General features: G+C 36.3%; 1 protein-coding gene across 2 annotated transcripts in view; it reads right to left on the bottom strand.

The window, feature by feature from the left end:
- LOC132118159 (ephrin type-B receptor 2-like) overlaps window positions 1-20210 on the bottom strand; it is a 76235-nt gene that overhangs the window by 53775 nt on the left and 2250 nt on the right. For both annotated transcript variants that reach the window (XM_059527765.1, XM_059527764.1), the window contains exons 2-3: window positions 8441-8505; window positions 7446-8130 (exon numbers count right to left, since the gene is read on the bottom strand). In XM_059527765.1, coding sequence (XP_059383748.1) covers window positions 7446-8130; window positions 8441-8505 — 750 coding nt within the window. The remainder of the gene's footprint in view (window positions 1-7445; window positions 8131-8440; window positions 8506-20210) is intronic.

Consider the following 20210-nt stretch of genomic DNA (forward strand, 5'->3'; position numbering starts at 1 on the left):
ACTTTGTCACGATGAATTTCTGAATTATAACGAGGTCTTTTTGATTTAGTAACATTAGACATTTTTATCTGACTGGAGTTAGGGTAGGTTACAGCAAAGCTGGCAACACGGATCCCGAAACACTACTGACTTTGTGATTGGTAGATAGGTGGAGGGAGGCGCGTCAGGCCAAAACACAAAATGACAACATCAACATCAGTTGAGGGCTGCAAGTCCACTTTTTAAGTGACAATATCCTGGCCGGACTACTGTTGTCAGTGATATAAGTATTTGAAATGAACATGATTTCTTAATGTCTAGTGACACATCAGGGCCATTTTATGATTTGAAATTGAAATTGAAATAGATTTCTTACATACAGCTCCTTTAAAATTGAAAGTTGCAACTGTGTTATTTAATGAGCTAACATGAACTAAGACTTTTAAGATTTTTGAACAAAGATTAATAACTTCTATAGTAAATGTAGCTATTTCTCATTGTTTAGCTGTGCATTTATTGAATGAGCTCTATGCGTTGTCTGAACTGATTACACTATATTTTATGTATTGCACTGTATTTTATGTAAATTCTTATGTAAAATCTTAAATTCATTTTAAGTCAATTTTTAAATCATTTTCAAGTTCTTAAATTGCTTGTTTTAGTTTTGTGTTTTTTTTTTCATGAATTGTTTTTTTACTTTCTTTTTGAATTACCATTTTGTACGAAATGTGCTATATAAATATACTTGCCTTGCCTTGACTAAGGTTAACTAATGAGGTCTTATTGTAAAGTGATACCTTTTGGTTTTTATAGTTATTTTGCACTTTAATGTGTAAAACATTTAACTTTTATATATTTTTCTGTATCGCTTTATTGTTTTAAATGTTTAGTTATTTTTGTTATAAGATAAAAAGTTATTTAACCTGTTATACTGTATTATGACCAATACCGTGACAATACCGTATACTGTGATAAAAGCATTATCAATTAACCGCAACAGGAAAATTTGATACCGGCATATCCCTAAACCCCAAAAGCACAGATATATTTGGAATGATTATGTTATAAACTCTGAAACATTATTATTCAAGACAGCACTGTTGATTTCCATGTCAACGCAAAGTTTTAACAATAAATAATAATAAATTAACAGAAACAGACTAAAAGACAGGTTTGTACTAAATCCTTTTCAGTACATTTTAAGTCAACCATAACATTTTGAGAAGGTACAGTGTATATATATATATATATATATATATATATATATATATATATATATAGTGGCTCAAATAAACACGAACTGACAAGTTAAATAGGATATGTTAGATGAGTGAGACAGTGCTGGGCTGATTTCTAGACATGTGCATACATATATATGTAAATATATCCTGTATATAATATATATAAAATATATTACATGCATGCACAGTTTAAGTCAGCTTTAATAACCTTTTTTGGTAATTCCATGAATTAACTGACCACGACAGTGCATTGCATTGCATGACCACTTACCCTTCTTCAGAAGTATGAGATCTATTTTTTAAGGCTAAAGCTTATGATTTAATATCTAGGGACTGTAACATAACCCTGCAACCCAAGGGCAAGCAAGAGGCACATCTATAGCATCTGTCAGTGTGCAAATTAAATATGCAGGTATTATATGTGTGTGGTTTTCCTCTACATGGACAAATACCAATCTGATTTGGTTTCCTTATAGCTCGACTGCAGTCCCTTTACGTCCAGTGCTGCGGCGAAACAAATTGAAATACGTCCTGTGTCACAGGAACAAATAAGGTAGCAGACGACCTCCCTGCAGCAATGTGCTGCTGAGATTGGATTAGAGAGCTGTACCTGATAAAGTCAGTTCAGGAGACAAACTCCAGCACCCTACTTTACTGCCATGCCCAATAACACGGTTCATCTAGGGACTTTCCAGACCCCACATCCACAATGCATTCTCACTGGCTGCCATATATATAATTACATCCAGACATATACAATACCCTGTGCCATGGTGAATGTGTCATATGCCTGATATTCTAGAACCATTTCTAATGTGATGACATTGAAGAAGTCCAAGTGATCTATTGCACTGTTGGGCTGGGCATCCATAATGATATCCTTACTTTGATTCAGTTTTGCTAAAACATTTAAATATATTTTTTAGATGAAAATAATAATGAAATAAAACAAAAATATAGATTTTTTTTTAATGCAAATTAGAAATGCTGCCTTGGGAAATAACTAAAATTAAATGTGTTTAAGTTGTTAAAGTATCTACAAATAACCTGATTATTTATCCAGAACTGCCTTATGAGAACCAACACGGTATGTTTTAATTCATTAGAAAGAACTAGCTCATAAGAGTCATTTGTGTCCAAGTCAGAATACTCACAATTAGTCAGAAACTCTCTCTATATGTCAGGAAAAATATCTACAGTCATGAAGTTTGAAGTAAAATTGAGGATCAGACAGACTTTGTGACCCCGACGTGCTGAAAACACAGAGTGTTGGTACATTATGGTCTATAGTGCCCATCTGAACACATTATCCGGCGTAAATACATGAAACTAGAGCTTTTAAACAGCGGCAACATTGCACAAAGGTCACTGAGTGGCCCTCAACAGTGACCGTGAAAGATTAAAAGATAGATACAACATTCCAGCAGACACTTATTATTGGATTTAGCGAATGTGACACTTCAGATACATTCCATTTACATAATTAAGAATACACAGCCTTGATTTACTAAGCTTTTAGCAAGCTTTTAGCTTTGAGCTTACTCTAACAAATCAGTTAAATAACTGAGGTTTAGGCCTAAGGTACTCCCCTAGATAATAAAATTATTTCATATTCAAAGATAACAAGATAACAAAACCATTACTTCTAATTGAAAGGTCAACATACTAAAACAAATGCACATTGCAGCTGTCCGTGGAGGAATGTATTGATTGGCCATAACACAATATAAGCAAAATCTGCCAACATTCATCTTGTTTGGAGACCCAGGCTGGTTTGGCTTGAGGGATTGGCCACAGTCCAGCTCCATACAGTAGAGGTTATTCATCTGTGGCCAACACTGTCCGGCTGAATTTAACTATTTATAATCATTAAACGTTAAAACAAGCAGAGACTGTACCTTAAGGTCTATGTAATTACTAATGTAATGCAATCTAGAAAGCCAGTCAATAATATCCATCACAAACCACAACTGAATGATAGCGAGGAGACTGAAGAAGATCTCCAGAGAAGGACAGAGAGGGTCAGAATGTCAGCTGGATTAACTGAATTAGTGCTACCAGTATAATTATTTGAGGTGTGGGTGAGTTTCAGCTCTTGGCTATGGAGAGGAGAGGCGTTCCTGGCACAAGACACCCGTACTTCCTTTCATAAAGATTGTTAGTCATGTTTCAATAGGCTAAATATTTGACAGGGCTCAACAATGAGAATAGCCCGATGGCCCAAGGCCAGTGTGAGAGAGTTTTGGGTCAGTATAATTTACAGCTATTCCTGCTTGAAAACTTAAACTATTCAATGTTGTTGAATGTTGTGGTTAAAAACCTTTATTGAAATATTATATATATAATTAATTAATACATTTAAAAAAATCTAAATATGTAAATATATGTATATGCATTTGCATTTGGTTTATAATTATTTATTTTATTAAGAAAACAATACAAAACCAATTATTAAAAAAACATAACTAAAAATGATAATTTTATGAGGAGGACAACTAAGCCAGCAGACAAAATCCTTAGTGTTGAGCACTGGAAGACTCTAAAAACACACAGCCACTGAGATGAAACCACTCACGTAGGGCTTTTGAAGTTCCATTGACCTGAAGCATGCAGTGCTGTGCCATTGTTCAGTTACATTACAGTATAAGAGAATTACACGTCAAGCTCGCTATCAATTAGACCATTATGTCTCTACTTGGCTTTAATGAGTACTGCTACTGCATATTTCCTTTAGAGACAGAAAATGGAACTCATAAATCCATTTGTCTACATGCAGCCCTTGGTTAACAACCACAGGGGGATTCATTAGTTGTGCTTGATTTCTGAATGGACTCGCCAGGGAGAGCAGCGTCAAAGCGTCCACCCAGCTCCCCCCGCGCACTCCAAATTAGTCAATTAGGAGTGTCATTAAAGTGGTGGCAGCGAGGAGGATTAACACCAGGGGAAATAAAAGAGACGGTCTGCCTTGTGCTCGCCCAAGATATTGCCGATTTCCATCCATCAGCTGCTCCAGATGGGGGGATATTAGTAATTTAGATTCTGTCAACAGTACCCAGGAGAACCCTGCCAAAATCGTTCCCTCATCGCCGCCCTGCACTCCTTGAATGTAATCATATCTGCAGAGTGCTGAGCGAGGGCGAAAAAAAAACACCTTTTTCTACCCAAATCCCTCTATTCATTCCAACCTATCAATGCAGCGTTACAACTGACTGGAGGATTTCTATTCATTACGGCTCCCTTGTTCTCAGACACAGAGAGCTACTTTCTTGTTGAGTAATCCAAGAATAACGGCAAAATCTCATGTTATAAAAACAGTTTTAAGGGTCAGTGCTTGTGTTCATGCGCATGTGCACAGTTCGTTTGAAAGAACACTGTAAGAAAACCACTGCACATGCAGACACAGGCTGGAGGACACAATGGCCCAGTGTCTATCAACTGGCTTTCATAAGGATAAGGCCAGTGAATGTTTTGTACCTGCAGGGCATCTTTCAATAGTAAGACTCTGAAACATGTGTGCGTGCATTCAGGAAGGACATTAAGTCGCCCTTTTCTGTCATTGCGTAAAATGACTGTAAATCTGCATGCAGGCTTTTTCTTAATTTGGCAATGTATCTCGTTTTCATTGTGCAGAAATCTGAAGCTGAAGCTGATGCTGTTCATTATTTATTTATCATTGCTGGCATCTGGAACTGTAAAAAAAAAAAAGTTTTGTCAGGCTACCTAAAAATGTGCTTCATGTGGTAACGTCTAAATCAATCTGACAACATTCAGTTACACCAACAAACGTCCTTTCATAGGGTCAGATCTGCTGGAAATTGTTCCCCAAGTAACAACAACAATTTAACTTTTTAGTGTGCCATTAAAACCAAAGCAGACCAGACAAGGTTCAGACTGACAGACTTTAAAGAAACTCATCCAAAAATGAAATAGATTTTCAAATATTAATTACCCGGCTTAATGTGGTTTCAGACTCTCATTTTGATGCTATCTTCATTAGTCACAAAAATAGCTTTAAAAGATCGAGATCAGGTGCTGCTGTCTAGATCCAAAAGGGAACTATAAAGTTCTATAAAGCTCTATAAAGCCAAAATAACTTAATATTTCATATCTTCTGAGATGGATTAACAAAACTACTAACCGAGTCAACTTTTTAATTTTCTGGTAAGAATAAGTTAGCATAAATTAAAACTACATTAGGAATATAACATTTTTTAAAGGGGTCATATGATGCGATTTCAAATTTTCCTTTCTCTTCGGAGTGTAAAAACGTCTTGGTGCATAAAGAAGATCTATAAAGTTGCAAAGACTAAAGTCTCAAATTCGAAGAGATATTCTTTATAAAAGTTAAGAATTGTCCACGCCCTCCTAAAATGCCTCGTTTAAACACGCCCCCACATGTCTACATCAATGTGTGATCATAACGCCGCCCAAATGTTAATGCAAAGAAAGAAGTCATAACTTTTATTATCGCCGTTGCAGCTGCCGCCATGTTGTTGAGACGCTGTGTGTTTTGTTGTGAAAGCAAAAATACTTTGTTTGGCCTTCCAAAAGAGGACGATATCCACTTTGTCATGTCTACAGCTGATCCATGCTGGTCACTGAGGAAATACATCAACTTCGCTCTGTGGATCGCAGGATCGGCTTTCACCATGGACAAAGCGGAGTCCACCCAGGGGTCGTCACATGTGGTTGCCGCAAGCTGGCCAGCTGCTCCTTCTTCGAATCCGCAGTGTGTTTATGGAGGTCTGTTTCCTGAACCTGCAGACTAGCCTACAATGGGTCTGTGCATAAAGGCTGTTCTATAAAGTGGGGCAGTTCCAACTTTGCAAGGACAGTCTGGTGCCTCTGACTCACAGCCTGTAGTCCATTTTTAATATTTAAAGAATTTACCACTGATGATTCAAACGTTAGTTTTGAGCAGTGTAGAGAAGTGCTTGTTGTTTGTCGTTTCTCCGATCACAAATGAAGACATGGTTTTATATTTACGCAGTGTGATACGCAAAGCAACACATAAAAAAAACAGTATAAGTCATTATAATCATTATAATTATGTCACCACTGGATGCAACAAATGCCTCAATGTAATGGGTTTTATTGGTTTTGTCTCGTCGTGCCTGGAAACACGGCATCACAGTATGTTAAGGGGCGTAACATTTCCGTTACACACTTGGTCACAATGTACTGGCCAATCAGCGTACACCTCGCTTTTCAGAACAATGAGCTTTGTAAAAATCGAAGCTTTTCAGAAAGGCGGGGCATAGAGGAATAACAATAATGTAAATTATATGGAAAAGAATGTTTTTTTAACCTTAAGCCACATAAACACATTGCATTACACCAAATACACAACATAATGTTATTTTAAGCAACATCATATGACCCCTTTAAGAATGTTTTCTTTTTTCTTATTATTATCTTTATTAAAACATCTTAAAACTTAAAGGGATAGCCTAGTTTACCCAAACATCTGCAATTACTCAACCTAAAATAATCTGTCATTACTCAACCTAATGTCTTTCAGAACAGAAATTAAGATATTTTTGATGAAATCCGAAAGCTTTCTGCACCTCCATAGACAGCAAGGGTACTACCATGGTCAAGACACAGTAATGTAGTGAGTCTCGCTTGAACAAGGTCTTATGGGTTTGGAACAGTATGAGGGCAAGTAATCAGTGACAGATTTTCCTTTTTGGGTGAACTATCCCTTTTCAGTTCAGTTTCAGAATTCCTGAAAACAATATAAAAAAAGCAAAACCAAGTGCTGAACTTCCATCATGCCAGTTAATCAGAATTATAACAATATTTTCTGTCATCAAGAATTAATTTTTTTAATTGAGAATATAAGAACACATTTCTTAACTACTTCTTTTAGAAGATTTTTGTGCAATAAGCCCCTAAAGGCACACAACACAAACTTTATATACATTGTCTTTATGTACACTTTTGATCTTTAGCTGCAGCTCTCAAATAGGATGCCTATGGTACAGGTTTGAATGATAATGATTCATACTGTGGTCTACCAGAAACCATACAGCTTCAGAAGACACAGAATAAAGTGCATGAGTATATTAAGTACTTGTCCTATTTGGAGTTTGACAGCCTGTTGATCTTAAAAAGAAAACCCTCAAAAATCACAGAATATGGGTTTGGTATATCATGAGGGTGAACAAATAACACATTATTCTAATACTCAGTAAGCAGCATTGAATTAGAAACAAAACTCACCTTTACACACAGTCCCGTTGTCCACAGACTCATACCCGGCCTTGCACACACAGCGCCCGATAGGTACCAGCCACTCCCCATCTCCATTGCAGTACAGTTTAATGGGAACATCCACTTCCTCTCCATTAGGTACACAACTGCCACGTGCAGACACCAGAGAGGTGCTCTCCGCACCTGACAAGGTCTCCTCAAAGATGGCCCCATTCCGAATAACTCGAGGGCATTTGCGATAGAAAACCTTCACGGCGATGAGTGACATGCATGCTCCATAGTCCTGGAAAGCCAAGTAGAAACCTTTGCGGGACACAGGCCCGAAGCTGCGTACTTCCGTGTTGATCTTCATCACACGACCGCCCAGGTCCACCTGGGAGAAACTCTCATCGGCCGCAATGGTATCCACCTTGATCCAAGGGTTCTCCATCCATGCGGGATACACCTTGGTGGCTACGTCTTTGTCAGACTCGAAGTAGTACAGATTAAAAGTCTCCTTGCAAGAGCCAGTGACGTTAGGGATGCTGCTGCAGTCTCGCACGGAGAACTTCATCTCCACGTGGATCCGTTGGGCTCCTCGCCGCTGGATGTATTTGGTGCGCACCCAGTTGTTCTGGTTGGCGTTGAAGACGTTACACACCTGGTAGGTGCGGATGGTGTTCATCTTCTCATCATAGCCACTCACCTCTTCCCACTGGGACCAAAGCAAAGATAATAACATTTGAATAAGCAATGTGTTTATAAAAGTAAAAACTTGTTTTTCATGCTATTTGCATATTTATGGAACGTTCATTCGTGGTTTCGCACCATTACAGGCACATTATGACATCTAAGGTAAAAATGTGCAGAAATGAGACAAATGACATGGATTGCATTAAAAATAATTTTATTTTTGAATTCATTCAACTTCTATTTGCTGCACTACATGAGTCACACTGAATTTGTGCGCTGAATTATTCATTCATGCTAGGTCTGATCATCTAAATTATTTCAATAAGGCTCACCCCCAGTGATGGATATATCGTCCAGCCCAGCTCTGCCGTTGCCGTCGTGGAGTCCATCAACACATCTGAAAAGAAATGCATGTCAAAAACCTGTAAGTTTACAATGCTGCTGCCAAGAGCCTTTTACTGCACGTTTGAGCATTTGTGAGAAGTCTCTTAACAATAATTATGATGCATAATGGATAGCTTTTCTGAATGTTAAATGAAGGATGACTCACACCGAGATGCAAAATAACAGTTGCCCATTTCACAGCGCCCATTTTACTCTTATTGTTAATCAAATGTTACAAATGGCCATTACTAGATTGGAAGTGTTATCCATCACAGTTGATAGATCACACCATGTTCTAACATCTGCTTCCCTTCACATCTAGTTTGTAATTGCCCCGGATGACAGAGGGTGCCTTTCTATTCAATATGGCAAATTGGACAAAATAGTTCAGAAACATGACTCTGATATGACAGTTTCAATTATTTAGCCAGGTACAACCGGTTTCTGCATACAGCCAAAATCAGCATAATGAGACTCTAGAGAGGGTTTTAGTGCAAAAGATTTGTTGAAGTGCTTTGAAGCTGGCCTAAGGAAACAAAATACAAATGAACAAATTAGGAATGCATTGATAATAAAAGTCTGGCTGAAACCACAAAGCAGGTGATTTTTTTTACCTTGTGGCCATTATAAAATTCTAAAATAGTTTGTCAAAATAAATAAATATGAAAAACTAAGTGAATTTAGGCATCTTAACATTATAAAGTATGAAATCTATTAATTTTAAGACTGGCAGAAGATCACATTTACATGTTATTTAATTATGAGTGTGTTTTTAAAAGATTTTCTTGATATTTTTATCTTAGTCTAAACATAAAAATAAGGGAAATGAATATACACAAATAATATCCAATATCCATCCACCAATATATTTCCCAATGTAAATGGAAAAATAATACAAAAGGCTGTTTTCTCAATGTTTATGAATTTTATCCCAAAGATTTAAAATGATAATTTTTGTAAAAATAAAAATTACCCCATGATTTACTCACCCTCAAGCCATCCTAGGTGTATATGACATTCTTGTTTAGACTAATACAATCAGAGTTATATTTAAACATCCTGGCTCTTCCAATAGTCCAATAAAGTGCATCCATCCATAATAAAGAGTGCCTCACATGGCTCCGGGGGATGAATAAAGGCCTCCTGTAGCGAATCAATGCATTTTTGTAAGAAAAATATCCATATTTAAAATTTTATAGCGTAATTACTTCCACTAACTAGCGTATGCACACGAAATAACACCCGCCCACTGCCATTATAAAGCTTGGACGTTTTCAAATATAACTCTGATTGGATTTGTCTGAAAGATGAAAGACATATAAACCTAAGATGTCTTTAGGGTGAGTCAATTATGGGCTAATTTTCATTTTGGGTGAACTATCCCTTTAATAGATTTACAAAAAAATTATCATTACAACTTTGGAAAGATGGTTGATGTGCATTGTGTTTTCATATGCACATTATATGTGTCCCAAACTCACAGAACCGGCTTTACTGACGAGATGCGCATTAACGATCGGCCGATCTCGATCGGTGCACCCCTAATTGCGAGACACTGAAAACAGTGAATCATGAGCTGCTTGTGTGTAAAATAACACAGCACCACGCTGAGCTATGCAACTCACAGCGTATCAGATATTTAATTACATCACAACCTTTGTGATTTGATAAGCCATAACATTTTCAAGACCATGATTTGTTCAAATTCATAAAAAGTAAATGCCCAACTGGAGATTAACATTGTTTTACATAGGCACTTGCAATGACCATGATTTTTTAATCAGATTTGGCACTTGATGAATGAAAATGCTGGACTATGGCTGAGATGTTAAGGGTGTCCAGTATTTGTTTAATAACTGTCATTATTATAAAGGCCATTTCAAAAATCCTGCCATGTAAATTTGAAATAAATACATATTATATGCTAGTTAGAGGCAGGTTCTAATGGGACATCCTCATTTCTGAAGGACAAAATAAATTGATGCAGTGCACGATGATTCTTCAGTATTTCTGGTCAGTTTTCCCAGAAACTTCTGCCAAAATGTTTTCTCTTTTCAAAGTAACAAAACTTTCCAAATTTAGATTTTGATATGGTCTTAATCTGAATATCCCATAAACCAATAGCTTGAAACATTCAGAATGGAGATGGGAAATTTTTTTCCTAAATATTTAGAAAAATTAGAGTAATACCATCTGTCCAAAGCTGTAGTAGATGTATAGCTGTTTAATTTCATGTATATAAGAAACGTGACTGAGCATTTTTCATGTCTTGAGGGATGAGCACTGGGGTCCTGCCAGGGCATATGGGCCGCCCTCAGTCAAGGCAACATAAACACATCCAGTGTGACACACAGACTCCCCGTGGCATTTATGAATCGGTATTTGGCAAATGCCAAGAGGACTTCCTGAGATCGAAGCCAGAATCCCAGTGACACAAAATCCTGGCATCCCTGTAAACACTGGCTCGATACAGCCTCAGCCATTAAGTGTCTCATTTATATTTCAGCAGCTTCTGCAGCTCAGGGGCAACCAAAGATATTTCTCTCAGGAACAGCACCATTGCTGTGTTTAATGCTGTGAATGTGAGAATATGATGAAGCCGGGAGGAAAATACAAGAGCAAACAAACAATCCTCTTAGACTTTATAAGCCCACGGGTCAAACAAAAAAAAGCACAAAACACGATTACTAATACAGCCTCATGCATTCAAATAAAACATCCATGCAACAATATAATGAAAATCAGAACATTACTGTCTGTGCGTTGAAAGAGAAAGTGGTAGCATTTCCCACTCTTGGTGCACTGTTTAATCAAACCCCCACTCCATCTGTCCAGGCATTCATGCAATCTCCCTATCTCTCTATATTTTAATGAAAAGTAGGGCAGCGGGAGCCCAAGTCCAGTACATATAATCCTTACAGGCTGCGCTACACTCTGTATGCCACACTGAATTAATCCCACGGGAAACATGGCGAGTCTTCACTGGATTTTAGGTCAGCGTGCCAAGGCACAACTTCAGTCCCACATTTTTTTATTTATTAATTTCATTGCCCAGTTTGCACATGCTGAGCCATGCCGATGCGGTAAACACAAGCACGCACCCCAAAACCATAGAACCTCATCATCCTCCTACCAAATCACTCTCTTTGGGACATCATGATATCTGTGCTATGTGTAATTTTATATGTATCATAGCATGGCATTTAAATGCAGATGAATAAATCTCAAGATACCCATACATAATGGCATAGCAAGCAGGGAGGATTAAGAAATGTTGATTTTTCTGTCAAACGTGATAAACATAGAATCCTCCCTCTTGATTTGACTACAAGTGAGAAAATATCAACAGGGTAACTTTAAGTGGAGAAACTAGTACACACTATGAGTAACAAATCTAAACTGACTTGGTAAACACCACTTTGTGGCTGAGAAGCTAAATATTTGAAGTCTAATTTGCTCTTGTGAATCTAGTGTGTGAGCTACACTTTTTTATGGCCACTCCTTTCCATGCTACGGGACATATTGTGTAAAAAGACCTGGATGAGACACATCTAGAACTTAATTATATGCAGGGCTTCAGGCTGCAACTAAAAAAGATAACCAAAAATTATGTGGAAATTAGGGGTGTAATGATACACTTATTTGTATTGAACCGTTCAGTACAAAGCTTTCGGTTCGGTGTGCATAACAAACCAAATGATTCGTTGGACTAATCCTATTACATTTGGAAAATAAAACAAATGAAAGTGTGTGAAATATTATGTTCTCAGTGCCGCTGCGCTCAACAAGGTAGCCCAAACGAGGCAACAGGCAACGTGCTGTGGTAAAAATAATTGATTTAGTCTGAAAGCTAAATAAAAATAAGCTTTCCATTGATGCATGGTTTGTTAGGATAGGACAATATTTGGCTGAGACACAACTATTTGAAAAACTAGAATTAAAAAAATAATAATAATAAAATAAAATTATTAAGAAAATCACTTTAAAAGTTGTCCAAATGAAGTTCTTAGAAATCCATATTACTAATAAAAAAAAAAATATATATATATACATATATTTTTTTTATAATTTTTTTTTTTTTTTTATGGTGGGAAATTTACAAAATATCATGGAACACGATCTTTACTTTTTTGGTCCATACAATGTAATTTTGGCTACTGCTACAAATATACCTGCGCTGCTGGTTTTGTGGTCCAGGGTCACATATGAGGTCCATTTGTAAAGATGAATCAACTGTGATTTATTTTGGTTACATTCTTAACAATCAACAGAACATTTCAATCTTATGAGCCTTGATATATAGTACATTCTCATTTCATAAAGCTTTTTATTGTCCTGATCTCCAATACTGGCTTTCTTGTTTGTTTAATTCAGACGGAAGAAGCACAAACATTGCCCTTGAAACATACTGAAAAATTAATGTAAAGTTAATTAAATCCAGCTTTGATCATTCACAACACACACACAAACTATGCAGATCCCTACAGTCTTACATTCCATTATATCAAATATTGCCAACGCACGCACGTATAAACACATGCAACACTGATATTATATACTGCTTGTTACTGACATACATTAGGATCCAAAAGTCTGATAATCTAAGATTCAAAATCTAATCTTATCCTGGAAATAAAATACTCTTCCAGCTTGATCAGTAATCAAATAAATGTGATCTTGATCGTGTGAATTACTTGCACAGATGGTATCTCATTAAAGCAAGAACATCTGACCAATCTCGTCTAGTTCATGTACATAGCTCGAGGGCTGTTGCTGTAATGTAAAAAATAAAAAATAATAATTGTAACCGTAAACATGATTATGTAACTGAAACACCATGTCTCCAGTACATGATGGATTCAAACAGCACTGATTGTAATAGATATTCTAAACTGATCAATAGCTTCCAAGCCCATCAGTGAGCAGCTATGACACATCGTGAAAGCGTGAACTAGTGTGAGGACATGCTCAGAATTCCGCATCCAAAAACAGGACAGAGTGCATTGATCTTCTGTGCTCCAGATCCGTCAGTCAACCTGTGGGTGGGATGCTAAAACATTCACTAGACCATGGGGACTGCCGCAGTGTGTCTGAGTGTGTAAATTCACAATCCATCTTCAAAAGAACAATAGCACCAGTCTGCAACCGATGACAAGCCTGACATAGAAAGAAGGAAATGGTTTTGTAGTTTCACAGTAATCCTTTAAGCAACAGTTCAGCCAAAAATAAACTCTCTGTCATCATACAGTACACTCATCCTCACGTGTTTTCTTCTGTGTTATATAAAATAATATTTTCAGACTTTAATTTAAGCATTATTTCTATGCATTTTTTAAATTCTTTACATTTTCAGTTTATATTACAATTTATGTTTTACTAATATTGTTTTCTGTATATGTGCTTTTGTCATTTATTTGAGTTTTTTATATTTCTATTTGGCTTATTGTTATTAATTTTTTTAATTCAGTTTTAATCTTAGAAATGTAAGTACTTCTGTTTTAATTAGTTGATAATGCAACAATTCTTTTGTTTTAATCTAATATTTATATTGTAGTTTTAATCTAATATTTTAGTTCTATTTTGCTATTTGTTTTTTTTATTACTTTTTACATTATATTATTTATGTTTAATTATCAAAAATTCTTTTTAGTATCAGTTACTGAAACAATAACAACACTGTATTTTAAAGAGCTTTCCAATTGTTTATATTGGGACAAAACAACATTTGACACCAGTGACTAGTGAATTTTACGGAAAAACATTTAGACTTTTTGGCTTCTGTGTTGCACACAGGAGAGAAAATCATTTGGAACGACATGACGTGAGTATGACAAAATATTCATTTTATGGGGGGAATGAACTATCCCTTTAAGAAATCAAACAAACATTTTCCTCATAAATCCTTTGTTGGATACAGAATTGGGATTTATTGACCTACAAAAACTATCGATGAAACATGTCTGTGGTACAGCGGCAGTAAAGCATTCGCTGCAGTCCAACAAGAGATTTGTCTCACTCTGTTATGTCAGAATTCTGAGCAGACATCAGGGGGACGTTTTGAATATAAACCCCTACACATCTCTGCTACAGTATGTGACTGTCTAACATTTGCAGACAGGAGCCAAATGTGATGGCGCTGAATGAGCAGTGGGTCATTGGAGCAGCCTGCTCACAGTTTACAGACCCAACACTAATCCCCAGCTTTCCCAATTTACAACTCTCATCTCTATGGCAATGTGGGCCAGGAGCTGAAAAAGCGCCCTGAAGCAGACAAACCAGTCACATTCAGAGGCCAAAATTAACCACACCTGCCGAATGGTGGGTGTACTGGGAAAATATATAGGCCATTGAAGCATATTTCGCATTATAGATTTTTATCCCTTCAACAATGTCTTGTCTGTCTTTCTGTGTTTTTGATCTGAATATTTTCTTTTTGGAGACTTCTTGATTCATTGAATATTACACCCATTTGTTGTCGCATAGACCTGGAAAAATAAAAAAGCTCCTAGATTCCCACTAAAGGAAGAGGTTTAGTCTTTCAACTGAATCGCTCACTTCAATAAACATCAGCGAGGGTCAGATTATCATTATTCAATCCAGACCATGCAATTTTGCAGTTACAGGCCAAACCCAAACACGTTTCGAGCTTTTTGAGTGCTAATTTTGACCCTGCTTGCATACACTACCATGCAATAGTATGGGCTCTGTAAGATTTTCTCACACTATTGATACACTTTTTTTCAGGATTCTTTGATGAATAGAAAGTTCAAAAGAACAGAATTTGTAACTTTATAAATGTCTTTACTGACACTTTGATCAATTTGATGCATCCTTGCTGAATAAAAGTATTAATTTCTTTAAAGAAACATTCTTACTGACACCAAACTTTTGAACAGAAGTGTATATTCGCTTAAGACATTTATTGATTAAATCAAAGGTACAGAAATTAGGAGATGCAGAGTACATTTATGAATTACTAATGGAAAATATAGTACCTTAGAAATAATCTACTGAATGCACTGAATACAAATTCAGTCTGCATGACTAATGTATGAGGAGGTGGACATTATAAGAAGCATCACAAGACCCTTGTGTTTTCAGATAATCACAGTTTGAAAATCGAGGATAGTAGAGAAGTAGGTCGTGAGCTTTTTGAATTTCAATATTTTATGTCAGCTCTCTGTGGAATAAGAGCGCTTCTGCTCTGACGGCAAAACCGCTGTGTATTAACTGTGCCTGCGCCTGTTACTATTGAGGATATTATGGTTATGCAATATCGGCTTATTATCTGGGATGTCCATTCATAATCATTTTTGCTTGCTTCGAGACATTCAATACCTGAAAATGAGAGAAACACATAATGAAGCTTACACTGATCAAAATTATACATGGAAAACGGAAGCCACGACCTGAGGCAAATTCTCTCCATTTAATAAGATTACTGAGTAGATAAATATCTATAATCTTAAATCTAATACCAACAAATAAAGAACGTGGTTCAAATTTATTCCAAATGGTTCCAGTTGAGAAGGTTTTGACTGAAGATCACTCAACAACAATCCATTTGCAGATCAGATCCTTGGTGGATCAGAGTAAATTAGCAGCTTCAGGCTATCGGAGCAAATTAACTTTTCATCTGTTTTTTTAATCACTCTCAATAGAGATTTTTTAGCTTAGGGATCTCTCTTTTCTTTTCATTAGGTTCACTTTGGAATGTAAAGCTTCTAGGTCAATGACTATAATTTATATACAAATTCGTTTTCAAGAAATAAAATATCAATTTAGCATGCAGTCCATTAGACACCTGTGAGTATAGTGAATGAGCCAAACTTCAGAAACGGGCAGAACTACATTGCACCATTCTGTGTGTATGGACTGGCATAAAAACATTCTTTTTTTTGTACTAGTAGCAAGAAGATAACCATCTTTCCAGCTTGGTGGCATGCAGATCTGACTGGTGTGAAATGCTTAATGTACCATATGATCCAATATATCTTAATCAAATAAGCACTAACATAATAATGCCATGTGCTCAAATAAATCTTCATCAAATTAACAACAACACAATAATGCAGAAAAAGCCACATGTTCAAATAAATCTTCATCAGATAAACACAAGAAACTACTGGACTCAATTTATCAGTGTTAGGCTTACTTGGGCTAATGTCAAATTAAAAAGTCCACAGCCAAGAAGATAAAAAAAAACTTTATGTGTTTAATGTGCATTATTAAAACTTTTGCCAAACTCTTAAGGTTTCCATTCAGTTATTTTGGCATTTTTCTTCATAATGATATTATAATGATATCAGCCTGACATTTTTCACATTATTTTTTCTAAAAGGGCTTTTACATCATTAAATCTCTATAAGTCATAAACAACCTACCAGCTATGATGTGAATCACAACAGTACACTCTTTGATTTGAAGAAAAAAAAGTTTTTGAAAAGCAGACAAAAAGATAAAGGTATATAACCTTTTCCTAATTACAATCCTAAGTCAAGTCACTTTTATCTATATAGCACTTTTAACAATACAAATTGTGTCAAAGCAGCTTTACAGTATCAAATAGGAAAATACTGTCTCAATGCAAAAGGACAATAATAAACACTCAATTTTCAGTCAAAGGCAGTTCATCATTGAATTCAGTGATGTCATCATCCAGCTCAGCCCAGTTTAAATAGTATCTGTGCAATCAAGTCGACGATATCACTGGAAAATAAGTGTCCCCAACTAAGCAAGCCACAGGAGACCAGCGGCAAGGAACCATAACTCGATTGGTTACAGAATGGAGAAAAAACCTTGGGAGAAACCAGACTCAGTCGGTGGGCCAGTTCTCTTCTGGCCAGACGAAACCAGCAGGTTGTTCCATGCTGCAGGAAAGTAAGATTGTGCAGAGGACTTATCTGGTTCCTGTGGTCTAAGAACTATTGAGAATGACATAATCAAATTAAAAACAATGAAGAAATATAAAACTATCTTTTTAAAGTTGTTGATTGCATATAAACAATACATTTTAAAGGGATAGTTCACCCACCCCAAAAAAATCTAAATTCTGTCATTAATGAATTACCCTTGTGTCATTCAAAACCTGTAAGACCTTCGGTTCATCTTCGGAACACAAACTAAGATTTTCTGAAGAAATCCGAGAGCTTTCTGATCCAGACAGCAAGGGAACTACCATGATCAAATACATTTTATAAAGCTACGAGAATATTTATTGTGCACAAAGAAAAACAAAAATAATGACTTCATTCAACAGTTTCTCTTCCGTGTCAGTCTTCGACGTGCGTTCATGACAGTACCAGGACACATACTTGTGCATTTCTCTGCTTGCAAACAAGGCGTAGCGCATCCAGGTTCTGCATCAGAATGCCGGCTCCAGCATCACACACATGGTACTGTCATGAATGCATGATCTAACACAGAAGAAAAAGAAATGGTTAAATAAAGTCTTTACTGTTGTTTTCTTTATGCACAAAAACTATCTTGTAGCTTCATAAAATTACAGTTGAACCACTGATATCACAGACTATTTTAACAAAGTCCTTACTACCTTTCTGAGCCTTGAACGTGGTAGTTATATTGCTGTCCATGCAGGGACAGAAAACTTTTGGATTTCATCAAAACTATCTTAATTTGTGTTTGGAAGATGTACGTAGGTCTTACGGGTTTGGAACAACATGAGGGTGAGTAAATAATGACAAAATAAAAATTTTGGGGTAAACTATCCCTTTAAGTTGTGATTTGAGAGAATGGGGACACAATTACATCATTTTTGGTGCTTCGTTGGATTAGGCGGAGGTCAGTGCTCATCTGCGGATGGTATATTGTATTCCGTCAGTAGACAACCTCAGAACTCACAGTTGGTCTGCCTTTAAATGTTTATTAGTTATCATTAAAAATCAACAACCCATGGAAAAAATGTTTGGTATTTTACTTCCAGAACCCAACTGCTGCACTCCACGACTCACTGAAATGCTTGATTCTGATTGGTCAGTGGCGATGTTCCAGAGGTTTATTATTTCCCTGGTAATGACCGTCATCAATAGCGAAGCTGAATAACATTCAGGTATCTGAAGCTGGCACTTCTTTTGTGTCTCTTGAATCCCACTGTGAACAAGCTCTCATTTCATAAAAATGCAACTCATATCTGACATCTCAATTATTGACAACTGAAAATAAAACTGGAGGACTTCAGTATTAATAGTACTGCAATATTGCACTATTCTCTTCGACTTTGGAGAGAAGCTACAGAATATCATCCTGTCCTGTGTGTTGCTTATTTCCTTGTCTTTTAAAAACATTCATAAAACAGATGAATTGCTACTTTAAACTCTTCACACTGACCACTATACCCTGCTTATGCTCTACATTTAAAAAACGTCTGCCCACAAATGTGTGGTGGTTAGAGAGATATTGCTCCTCGATAACAGCTGGCACTTTGACATTTTGTTAAATGAGATTCTAAATGTGTTTACAAACCAAATTTGTTTTGTACCCTCATCTCTGCACTCAAAAATAGCATGAATTTAAATCAACATGACGGAGCTCATCAAACTGGCTAATAATTAACATTAAGAGGACAATCCATTTCACCTCATTTTATTCAAAATGATCACTCAACAAGACAGAGAGACAGATGGATAATTAAATTGTCAAGCAGATGGCAAGTCCCTCTTGGATACCTGATAATTTCACCATTTTGACCCCCTCTCAAGCCTGTGGATAAAATCTTGTCATTTCATCAGAGGCCATATGGAAACTCCCAGTTTCCCATCACCCATAAATTCACTGATTCAGAGACAGTTTGTTATGTCTGTCGCTCTGCAAAGCTGACAGGCCGCAGAGGCAGCGCTGTCTGACGTGACTGAAATTGGTCAGGTTTGCCGTGCTTATGTAAAGGCTCGGAAAGATGTTGCAGATGCCAGAGGCAGGTCTTGGTCCTAATAAAGAGGGATGGGGGAGTGCAGCTAGGACTGAGGTTGGCCTGACACACATCACACAGACCCTATGCCCTGTGCCCTGTGCCCTGTGCCCTGTGCCCTGTGCCCTGTGCCCTGTGCCCTGTGCACAGACCCTGGATAAATGGCTGCTGTTTTTGTATGGAAAACAAAGTTGGTGGTTGTATACTCCAGTTAAGGTCAGAAACAACTGCAGGCGTTAAAAATCTCCCACAATTATAGTCAATGACATACAAGAGGGTCATTGACGGAATGACAAAGAGGAAAAATATTAGAAAAATCCTGGTCATATCATTAGTGTATTATTCATAATGGTTTCAAATTGCTTTGAAAACTGACAACTGAAAAAGATAATACCAGATTAAAAAAGTGATGTAACCATCACATAAAAAGTAACTTTTCCACTCTACTATGAATACAGGAGACTATAATTCTTAAAATGCATTTATTTATTTTAAAAAGTTGTTCCCCAAAGTAATAATAATATTTTTTAATTAGCAATAAATGTGTAGGGAATCGGGAGCATCATTGTTATTAATATTAAAATATCCTTTTTATTAATATTTTTTTAACAATATTTTTATTTTTCATTGAATTTAATTTAATTGAATTTTGTTGCTTTTTGGCATTTTTACTTAAATTTAAAGATTTGATTATTATTTTATTATTTTTAGTTTATTTTAGTACATCAAGGTAAATGAAAATGAGAAATAATTCCTTAGCATTTAGCTAAATTAAACTAAACTTTTTTTTTTTG

The sequence above is a fragment of the Carassius carassius genome, chromosome 37 (genome assembly GCF_963082965.1).
Source record: "Carassius carassius chromosome 37, fCarCar2.1, whole genome shotgun sequence".
Classification (NCBI taxonomy): domain Eukaryota; kingdom Metazoa; phylum Chordata; class Actinopteri; order Cypriniformes; family Cyprinidae; genus Carassius; species Carassius carassius.